We start from the raw sequence: 11729 nt of genomic DNA on the forward strand, positions 1-11729 counted from the left end.
GATTCTTATATTAGTTCAATGAATAAGTCATGGATAACAAAGTCACGAAACTCAATAGAGTATGAGCGAGAGGTTAGGAGGTTTATTGATTTTGCCTTTGAAAATAGTTTAGCTCAAGAAACTGTATGCCCTTGTTTAAAGTGTGGTTTTAGAAGAAAAAAAAAGTGACGAAGAGTGAGATGTACGATCACTTGATATGTAGCCAATTTTCGAAAGAATATAGACTTTGGTTTGAACATGGAGAGACTGTGGTAGGGGAGCCTAGTAGTAATGCCTCAAATAGCAATGCTTCAAATGCTTTTGATGATTTTCTTAACCATGATTCTATTCATGACATGCTCGGAGATGCTCTTGGGACTAATATGCATTGGGCAAATAAAGTATCATTAGAGTCAGATGAATTTATTGATGGAGTTCAAAGAGTGACGTCAGATGTAGTTCAAGCACAACATGATGTAGAGGAGTTTGAAAAACTGGCAAGACACGAAGAACTATCTTTGTATAAAGGGTGTATGAGTTATTTAAGATTATCCTTTTTGGTGAAGATGTATCATATTAAGAGTCTATGTGGGATGACTGATAAGGCAATATCAATGATATTTGAATTCTTACATAATGCATTTGAACATGCAGAGATTCTGAGTTCATTTTTTATGAAGCGAAGAAAACTATCTTGAAGCTTGGTATGAATTATGAGAAGATACATTTAATTCTTGAACTATTTCATGTTGTATTAGGGTAAAGACAAAGTGAGAGAAATATGTAAAGTTTGCAATAAGTCTAGATTTAAACTAGATAAAAAGGGTGGTGAAATTCAAAAATCAAATGGTGGGAATATTAGGAAGAAAGTGCCTGCTAAAGTTCTTTGTTACTTTTCACTAAAATCTCGTTTGCAAAGGTTATTTTTGTCTTCAAAGACAGTCGAGGCTGTGAGATGGCATGATGTGACTCCTAAGGAAGATGATGTAATGACGCATCCTAGAGATTTAAAAGCTTGGAAGATGTTTGATTTAAAAAACACTTTATTCATAGAGGATCCATGAAATGTACATTTGGCATCAGCTACTGATGGTATTAATCTCTACTGTAGTATGAATGCAAATTCTAGTACCTGACCGGTTATTCTCATTCCTTACAACACTCCTCCTTAGATCTGTATGAAGCGAACATCTTTTATTCTTTCAATGATAATTCCTAAAAAAAAACATGCTAGAAAATAATATAGATGTCTACTTATAATTGTTGATTAAAAAGTTAAAAAAGTTATGGAATGTGGACTATAAGTTACTTTTCTGGGTTAGAAATGCTCTTTGGGTAGAACATATACACTGGACTTACTTGTCCATCTTGTAACTTTGACTATGTTCCTTTCTAACTTCCTCGTAGTAGGAAATCATGTTTCATAGGACATCGTCATTTTCTTAATCAAAAGTATCGATTTAGATTGAATCGGGTTTGATTTAATGGAGAGCAAGAACTTTTCAATCCACCGAAGAGGTTATTTGGTCTTGATATACTTGAACAAGTCAAGGACATCAATGTCACATTTAGTAGAAAAGAAAAGGCAAAATTTAGGAGAAAAAGAAGACACGGTGAGCATGCTACAGAAGGCGCTAAGCAATAGAAAAAGGCATTTTTTTAAACTTTTCTATTAGAAGTATAACCTATTGTGTCACAATCTTGATGTGATGCATATAGAAAAAAATGTATGTGATAATGTGATATACATGTTGCTAAATGACAACACCAAGTCAAAAGACTACCTCAATGCTCGAAAAGATCTTAAAGCTTTAGACTGTAAACAGGATGTTTGGCCATATGAATATGGAAAGTATGCTCGAACTATCTTTACACCGGCTAACAAAGGTAATAAGGCTTTTCTATCAACTTTAAGAAATATAAGCGTGTCAAATGGGTATTCAAGGAACATATCTACGTGCATAGATATTGACAACCTTAAGATAAATGGGATGCGAAAAAGCCATGATAATCACATATTGATGATACAATTGCTACCATAGGCCATGCGAACAAGTTTGCCTAATGAAGTTTCAGTAATCTTGATTGAATTGTGCTCGTTCTTTACAAAGTTATGTGATAAAAGATTGATTATTAAGGATTTAGACAAATTGCAAGATCAAATTGTGCTCATCCTATGCTACATGGAGATGATATTTTCTCCATCTTTTTTTATAGTTATGATTCATTTTGTGGTTCACCTTATTAAAGAAAATAGTTTGGAGGTCCTGTACATTACCAGTGGATATATCCGATAGAAAGGTAAAAGGGATAAATTTCTTTACCTTAATTTTAAAATAGTGTATAAGTTTCTTATTAATATTGATAGTTTTGACTTAATTAATAGGTACTTAGGACAACTAAAATCTTACGTGCGTAACAAATCACAACCCGAAGGTTCTATTGCTGAAGGTTATCTTATGCAAGAGATCCTTACATTTTGTTCAAGATACCTGGACAATATTGAGACAATATGAAATCGACATAAGCGTGTTGGTAATGAGCCTACCCAGATAGATCCCAATTCACAGATATCCAAGCTGTTTTCTCAAGTTGGAGAATCAAATACTGGTTTTACATATTTTACTTTATCACCAATTGAGAAGAGGCAGGTTCATAGACATATTTTGACAAACTGTCGTGCAGTCAATGACTATCTTAAAGATTATAGAGATACTGTGAAAAAAATTAAGAAGCCAAACAAGGGATACTACTAAGATAAACAAGAAGCTTCATAAAAAATTTGTTGATTGGTTCTCTAATCATGTAAGAAAAATTGCACTTAATTTTTTTTCTTATTTTTGCAATATAGACAATATAGCCATGAATAACACAAGCATGTTAATGTGCTTTTAGATTTATAATTATCTCAACAAACTTTCTGATGTTGATAAAGACATTCTTATCAATATTTTTCAAGGATCATATGACCAAACAAGAAGGTTCTCTTCATACGATGTTAATGGATATAAATTTCAAACTTTGGCAAAGGATTGGATAATGGATTAAAAACTTAGAATACCGGAGTCTTTGGTAAATTTAGAAGAAGAAGTTACTCAAATAGTAAAAATACCTAAATAAATTTTGATACAGTACCTTGTTGTGAAAGGTTGGTAGACATTATTGAGTTTTTTTACAATTCTCTTGTTTAGTTGTCAATGGACAAACACAATTAGTCCTAGAGGAATCAGAAAGGACAATTTGGATTTTTTATTTGTAAACTTTACAAGACTCATACATACTGGTAAACATGAAGATGACGAGCCATATATTAAAGCTTTTGAAACTCAGATGTTATATTATGTGGATGATGAGAAGGAAAAAAGATGGTGCATACTAATTCACTTAAAGCCAAGAGATTTGTATAACATGGATGCAGATGATATAGGTGAAGATGATAAAGAAATTATAATATCTAATGATAATTATCCACAAGACTTAGAGTCTTTTTTCGGATGAAAATATAAATATAAATATAAAATTGGCAAAGATAGTTATAGACGATGATTTTTTAAATTCTATCCTCAATGAAAACTACGATGAGAATATGCTTGTGTAAAAGATATTGAAGTTTGTGTAAATAATGACAAAATAATTCTTAAAATGTGAACTTATACATAATTATTATTCTTTGTTTTAAGTAATATAGTTTTCTCTTATTTCTTTTATGTTTTTATAGGTATGAAGAGAAGAAGGCTAATAAAAAAATATCAAGGTCCTCAACAACATAGATCATCCAATATTTAAAGAAGAATTATGATTGAATTGTTAGCTTTACATATTTGGATCAAGTTAGAATTTTTTTTAATTTACATCTTATGGATTATGACTATTTAAAACTCGTAAAATTCAACTTTTGAAATATGTTGTTGTTATTTTTGTAAAACTTGTGGAATTGAGTTTGGATTTGTTGAAATACAATACTTTTTTTGGAGAATTCAACTTTTGATAATAGAAATAAATGATTATTTTGTTGGTAGATACATATAAATTATTATTTATAATAAAAGAAAGTTTTAATGTTGGAGAGATTATGACAGTTTAAAACAATTACTAAATACAGAAAAAAAAACTATCACAGAAATTAGTAATCTAGTGATGATTTCTAATGCTGAAAATTTCATGACGATTTAAAATAGTCACAAAATATAAAAAAAAATTGTCACAAGATTTAGTAATTTAATGATAGTTTTAAAACGTTGCGAAATACAGTATAAAAAATACCTTGACAAGTGTTACAAATTAGTAACGGTTTTATATTTCAAAACAGTCACAAACAATTCAGCAACACTCCTCACTCCTTACCAACGGTGATCTAAAACTGTCACTATATCAATGTATAACATTCAAATTTATGACTGTTTTTAACCGTCGTGAAAAATATTTAGTGACGATTAAAACCGTCGATAAACATTAAAAAAAATCAGAAAATACTATTTTATTGTAGTGTTATTACTTATCACCAAATAAATTATTTTAACATATACTACTGGAAATAATTCTAATTATAATTAAGGAATATTATTTTCTGCAATGAATGACTAATGTTTATAAGAAACAATGTTTTATTAGAAGTTATGTTTGACAGAGAATACATGACAGTTTAGGAAAAAATTATTTTATTATTATTAAATGAAGAATAGTGTTTTATTAAATGTTAGATACTTAGATTTTTAAATAAAGAGAAAAAATACACGGTACTTGGCTAGGAGCCCGGGATAATATAATAAGTTTAATAAATATATGTGTGTGCGCGGATAGAAGTTATGTTTGGCAGAGAATAATTGTTTATTATATGATTTGTGGCATTATTAATATCATTCTTAAAAAATGTAATTTTAAGAACAAAATTCAACCTGAGATAAAAACAATAGTTATAAGTTTATATTTTATAATTTAATTGTCACCAAACTAATATGGAAAATAGAACATTAATTCTAAAATAAATAAAATGAGATGGTATAACAAAATTTAGAGAACATATCATTTTCTTTTTTCAAGTGATAGTTCAAATTCTACTCTTATTCCTTGTATTTATATAAATAAAATAAGATATAATTAAATATATACTTTTAGTTTTATCTATATTATTTACTATTTTAGGGAAAATGCTAATACAAAATTAATTTCTTAAGGATTATAATGAAGTTTCATTTTTCTTTAACAAAATATAGCAATTGTTTAAAGTTAAGATAATAAATCATAAAGTATATCATAATAAAGTTTTATTGGATTTTGTATGCTTGGTATAAAGCCATGAAGTAATAAAAGCTAATTTATTTTTTAACTTAAATAACACTACGTCTTTTATTTTTTTAAAAGAAATTATATCTTTTATATTAAAATGTAAAAAATAATTAAACAAATACTGCTAATAATTTATCATATATATATAGGGATTAAGGAATTTTCTTTAATTTCATAGTGTCCAGCTATTTTTTTCTTTAAATCTCCTTTTTCATATTTAAAGGAAAAAAAATTCATTGTTAAAACTTAAACTCAAGACCATTGATTAAAACTTATTATCTTGACGATCTCATGGTATAGTGTTTGAAAAACAAAATTAAGGTATTAGCAAAAGAGAAATTTGTTGGGTAAGTAATTTTTAATATTTTTTGTTATTATTTAATCAGTATAAATATTAAGTTATTTTTAATAAATAAATTTTATTAATTTATGTGTGTAAAGTACAAATTTTAAAAAAAATGAGTATAAATTATATTAATTTATGTGTTCAAATTTTAATAAATATAAGTGCAAATTATATGTTTTTTGTGTACAAAATTCATATAAATATAGGTATAAATTATTACTACTCAAGTACTAGCCAAAAATAATAATATTTGTTGGTCATATCGTATTATTCTTATAACAAATGCCATATACATACTAAAATCAGTCATTATATATTTTTGTATAAATATATGTGTATAAACTGAAATTCAAATCTAATATTATTCGAACTAATATATTAACTAACAGACTAACCTAAATTGATTAGTTTTAATATACACGATTATTTAAATTTGTTTAAACAGTTTAGAAAGAATAATTGACGAAAATAATATTAATTTGATATCAATTGAATTTATTTTATGTTAACAGTGAATTAATATGCACTAATAATCACACACAAATTGATTTTAGTATGCCGTGTGTAATGTTTTTTGTGAGCAATTTACCTATATAAAATAAATGCTTGAAACCTTTATCCGATTACAATAATTGAAAACTTGTTTCGTAAATATCTTGTTTCACTTTTTATATAATCCGTGGGAGCCAACTACGGTTTCTAGATTACACATAAACCGTGGCTAGCAAAGATTTTCATGGAAGAAGAGCTCAACGTAAAGGAGGCAGCCACGGTTTACTCTTGGTGAATGCGACACATAAACCGTGGGTAGCAGCTACGGTTTATGAAGAAGATGGTGTGTGCATAAAATTTTGGAAGTAGCCACGGTTTATGCATAAATAAGTATAAATATAGAAGCCGTTGCTGGTGAGGGCGGATCACATTTGAGCATTGGAAATTTTGTGAAGTTGGTGGTGTGAGAGAGAATCTGGAGAGCTTTGTGGTTTAGGGGACCGGAGTGAGGTTTTGAACCAGTTGAGCGGTGGACCGATGAAAGACGAATCTCGTATGTATCGGTTAAATGGCATTGCGCATGTGGCTGGATATATCAACCAAGAGGTTAGTTAAATAACTTTTTTATTATTATTATTATTATTATTATTATTATTATTATTATTATTATTATTATTATTATTATTATTATTGTGACTTTTTAATTTTGATTATTTTTATAATTATTATAATTATTATTATTATTACTATTACTAGTAATGTGACTTGTTAGTATTATCGTTATTATTATTATCGTTATTATTATTGTTGTTATTATTGCGAGTTGTTAGTATTATTAGTGTTGTTATTGTTACTTTTGTGATTCCTGTTGGTATTGTTAGCTTTGTTATTGTTGTCGTTATTAGAACTATTGTCATCATTAGAGTACATAGAAAATCAATGTTGGTGTATAATAATTTTTTAAAATTATATTAGATATTGTTAGTATTGGTCGTATGTTGAGGATTTTCTTATGCATATTTTTGTAGCCTACTAGGATTATTAGCGGTGTCAGAAGACAACAGAATATGCCTTTATACGACTGGATTATACCGTATCTAGAGATCGCGGGCTTGTATTACTTGGCTAGGCTGAACAGTCAATGGTTTTGGGTTGATGAGCCTCTACTTAGTGCATTCATTGAGAGGTGGTGTCCTGAGACCCACACCTTTCATATGCCCTTTGGTGAGTGCACTATCACTTTGCAAGACGTGGCCTATCAGCTGGGTTTGCCGATCGATGGGGAGCCCGTGAGTGGGTGCCTGAATGAGTTTGAGAATCTGATGGAAAACGGAAGACCGGCATGGGTGTGATTCCGCGAGTTGTTTGGGGAGTTACCTCTGCAGAATAAAGTCAAGCAGATGACAGTGTGCTACACATGGTTCCATGAGCGGTTTCGGGTTCTCCCACCAGATGTTACTGACGAGACCGTGCGTATATACGCGCGTGCCTATATTCTGATGTTGTTGTCGTCTCAGCTGTTTGCGGACAAGAACGCAAACCGAGTCCACCTTCGCTGGTTGCCTTACTTGGCATCGTTGGACAACTTGGGTAGATATAGCTGGGGCTCGGCGGTACTGGCCTGGTTGTATAGATGTCTTTGTCGTGGGACAAACAGAAATGCTGTTAACTTGGCAGGGCCACTTCAGCTACTACAGTCTTGGATTTTCTGGAGGTTTCCGAGTTTGAGGCCTAGTGGTTTCAATATCTTCGAGTTTCCGCTTTCATCCAGGTATGGATGTATTATTTTAGATCCATAACTTGTTCTATTAAATGTGTTATTACCCGTATTGACATGCTTTGAATGAAACTTGTAGGTGGGCTGAGTATGTATCGAGAAACGATGCAGTGGATTAAAGAGTGGTGGCTGCATGCCTTTGTTTGGATAGATTGTGTGTCCATGATGTGAGTCGTTTACTTATTGCTCTTACAAGTACTTGTTCCTGTATAGAGTTATGGTTTTAACTAACGTTACATTCTCCGAAACAGTTTGTGTGGGAGCCTTATTCTTCTCCCGAGGTGGCTGCTGTTGTTCATCCGGAGATACTAGTTGACGAGCACCGTAGGCTATGGACGGCAGTCACTAGCCTGATATATTTTGCCGCGATTGAGTGGCACCAGGTGGATAGGGTGATGCCGCAGTTCGGCGGGGTTCAGCATCTCCCTCAGTTTTCTCTGAACATAGATTGGCTCCATGCGAAGGATGGAAGGGGTGGAGATGGTTCCCCAGATATTATCAGGAGTGGCATCAGCATTGGGAGGACCGTTTTGATTCAGTCATACTGGTCGACCGAGTAGCTGACCCCAGTCCGTCAGCTGAGTACTTGGACTGGTGGTGCCGTGTGGCCCACAGATTCCTATCCCCAGAAGTTGCATTTCAGGATCCGAGGCCGATTTTGTTGACGGAGGAGGCTCGTCACAGAGGATCGTCACAGGCACCTCCCAGGGTGCAGGTTGTCGACAGACCGGATAACAGGCGAATGGATCGGCGTCGGCATATAGGCACACGTACCACCGATCGAGATTGGCGATGGCTTGACGACCATTTGGATGAGGACCTAGCTGGTCCTGATGATGGAGGTGTTGTGGATTATCGTGTTCCTCGACGTAGAGCCAGACGACAGGGTGGGCGGGATGGCAGTGGATGGGCTCGAGATAGATTAGCATCCGCTGAGGATGACGGTGCTCAGCACGCTGTTGGTGAGGATGTTGGTGGTGTGGCAACAGGGATGGATCAGCCCACCTACGATGTGGGAGGTTCCTCTCAGCAGTTCGGGAGTGTCGACGCACAGGCATTCGCTGACTTTACTACCGCGGCCGTCGGCATGGATATCGATGATCCTGTTAGTCAGTCAGAGTTCTTTAGAGATATAGCAGACATGCTGAGGGACGACGATGCCACCCATTATAGGCCACAGATGCCTGAGGTTCATTCCCAGTTTGCCGAGTACCAGCCACCGAGTCACGATGTTCAGCATCAGTTGTTCGTTGACCTCAACGAGCCTGCAGCCTCTCCATCTGACCCATGGTTCGCGTTAGGAGGGACCCCAGCATCAGCATTCAGCGCCGTTCCCCCACAGCCATCCGCACCAGTGGCAGACCAGAGACCGAGGAGGGTGAGACGTCCTCCTTTGTGTGGCACCAGAGGTCACCTGCTTGGTCATTTCGATGATGATGACAGTGACACCATCGAGGATGCTGATTAGTTATGTGTTCTTTTTTCATAGACGCACCGCCCGCGACAGTCGAGCTATGAACTGGAGCTGATGCCCCAGAACTATCGACACCAACCTCCAACTTCGCGAACAACTCGTGTATTCTGACCTCCAGAAATCTCCTAACACAATGAAACAGAACCGTAATATCTTCATCAGCCACTAGCACAAACGTATCATACTTAACACCGATCGAGACCACTGCGATGGAAATCTTGTAGAATAGCTTCTTCACCCACTTGCTTCCAAATACCCCAAACTTCTGCAAGATGCTGTTCTTCACATCTGACAAAGTGCTTGATGAACTGATGAAAACACTCAATGGTTCTCTGTCAGTGAACTTCACACCATTTTTTTTGCTTCTTTTGATTTTTCCAGAGCAATGCACTAAGACAAGAAAACTCTCTTCCTCACTTGATATTGTGATAATGATCTCTCCTCAGCAGCTTGAATCTCACTCACATATATATAGATTTTCTTTCCTCATAAACCATGGGAGCTCACAGTGGTTTATGCCCATTCGAACCCCTTCATAAACCGTTGCTGCTAGCCACGTTTTATGCACAATTGTCTTCATAAACCGTGGCTGCTTCCAACGGTTTCTAAATCGCATTCACCAAGATTAAACCGTGGCTGCCTCCCACGATTTACCTTGAGCTCTTCTTGCATGTAAACCTTTGCTGCCAGCCACGGTTTATGTGTAACCTAGAAACTGTGGTTGGCTCCCATGGATTATATAGAAAGTAAAACAAGACATTTACGAAACAAGTTTTCAATTGTTGTAATCTGGTAAAGGTTTCAAACATTTATTTTATATAGGTAAATTACCCAAAGTTTAATTTTAACAAAATTTGGTATAATTAATTTTAATAATAGGTGATTATAATTCAGTGGTTGGATAAATAAAAATAATTTGTGTATTTATGTATACTTAATATTATAAAATATTTTTTGAAACATAATTATAATGTTTTCAATTAATATTTTAATTTATTTTAATTTTTTTCTCAACTAAAATAAATTTATGTAAAATAATATTACTGAAATAGTTTTTTCACTTCATACATACTTATTTATTACATTAAGTTTGTTTATGCCGTGTTATATTTATATAATATCCAATATTATAGTATATATTATTAAATATACATAAGTTGTGACTTGTGAGTAAAAAATCTTAATTTTATATCACCCACCAAAGGACCAAAGAACTCAATGGTGTCACCAATTTACTAGACCGCAAGCCAAGTAAGGAATTGTTGTTTCTTACTATTTGGCCCCTGCTTACTATTGACATTAATGTGTTATATCACCAATTTTTCGTACTACTGATTACTGAATGCACTGAACAAGTGTCAACAACTGTGGCCATAAAAAGAATCCGTATTCTCTCCATAAATTTTATTCTGAACCGGAGTACGATCCAAATAAATATGGTAATTATTCTAATAAAAATATTAAAAATATTTTTTATGGTAACCTTAATTTAAAAAATGTGACTTTTTTATTTTGTGACACTTTAAATAAAAACAACACATTTATAACATAAAAATTAAGTTCTAAAATTTATTATTTAATAATTAAAATAAAATATTTTTATATAAAAATAATTATAAAATTTTTATTGAAGTATCCACCAATAAATAATCATAGCTCACTAAGAGCAATAATGTTCGGATATAATTAAAAAAATCAAAATTTATCTTATTTAATATTTAATTTTAATTATAATATATAATTATAAATGTTATATATATAAAATTATAAATATTATGTAAGAAAGTCTAAAGGACCAATATTTTTATTAAAATTGACCAGTACTTGACTAGCAAAAGAAAAGTGAATAACTGATATTATTGGATAAAATCTCACACCATTAAAAATATTAATAATGACTAATTAATGGCTACAAATCACAAAACTTACTTACTTGTTCCTATCACTTCTCATATTATATTATATAAAATAACTTTAAATATTTTCTTTACAATGGCTTGTATGCTTTACAAGTTCATTAAGGAATAAACCTAAAAAACGCACTGCTACACATACGTCCAATACACGCGCTATATAAGATCCCGCGTATATATAACTATAAAATTTAAAAGATTTGTTTCCTTCTTCGTTCTCCTTATTTCCAGATTTGCTCGTTTTCTTCTCGCGCGTCTTCCCTCCTTCTTCTCGATCGTTCTTTTCCCCTCCTTTCTCACTGGTATGTTCTTCGTCATTTACGTTAGTTCCTCTCTCTGCAACTCCAGCTTCGTTTTCTATTCGATTTGTTGTTTTCTGAAATCAAAGTTTGAACTCGTTTTGAAGATTATGGATGATTCAACCTCAGATTGTCAGCTGAATCAGGGCGAAGTGGATTATGA

General features: G+C 32.8%; 1 protein-coding gene and 1 pseudogene across 1 annotated transcript; both read left to right on the forward strand.

Moving 5' to 3' along the window:
• Positions 1–618: 618 nt before the first annotated feature.
• LOC148566952 (uncharacterized) lies at positions 619–2021 on the forward strand (annotated as a pseudogene).
• Positions 2022–8871: 6850 nt separating this feature from the next.
• Positions 8872–9348, forward strand: LOC148566953 (uncharacterized). Its single transcript, XM_088483505.1, has one exon. The coding sequence runs from the start codon at positions 8872–8874 to the stop codon at positions 9346–9348; it is 477 nt and encodes a 158-aa protein (XP_088339631.1).
• The last annotated feature ends 2381 nt before the right edge of the window (positions 9349–11729 follow it).

This window comes from Arachis ipaensis, chromosome B4 (genome assembly GCF_059453495.1).
Source record: "Arachis ipaensis isolate K30076 ecotype BB chromosome B4, ASM5945349v1, whole genome shotgun sequence".
NCBI lineage: Eukaryota > Viridiplantae > Streptophyta > Magnoliopsida > Fabales > Fabaceae > Arachis > Arachis ipaensis.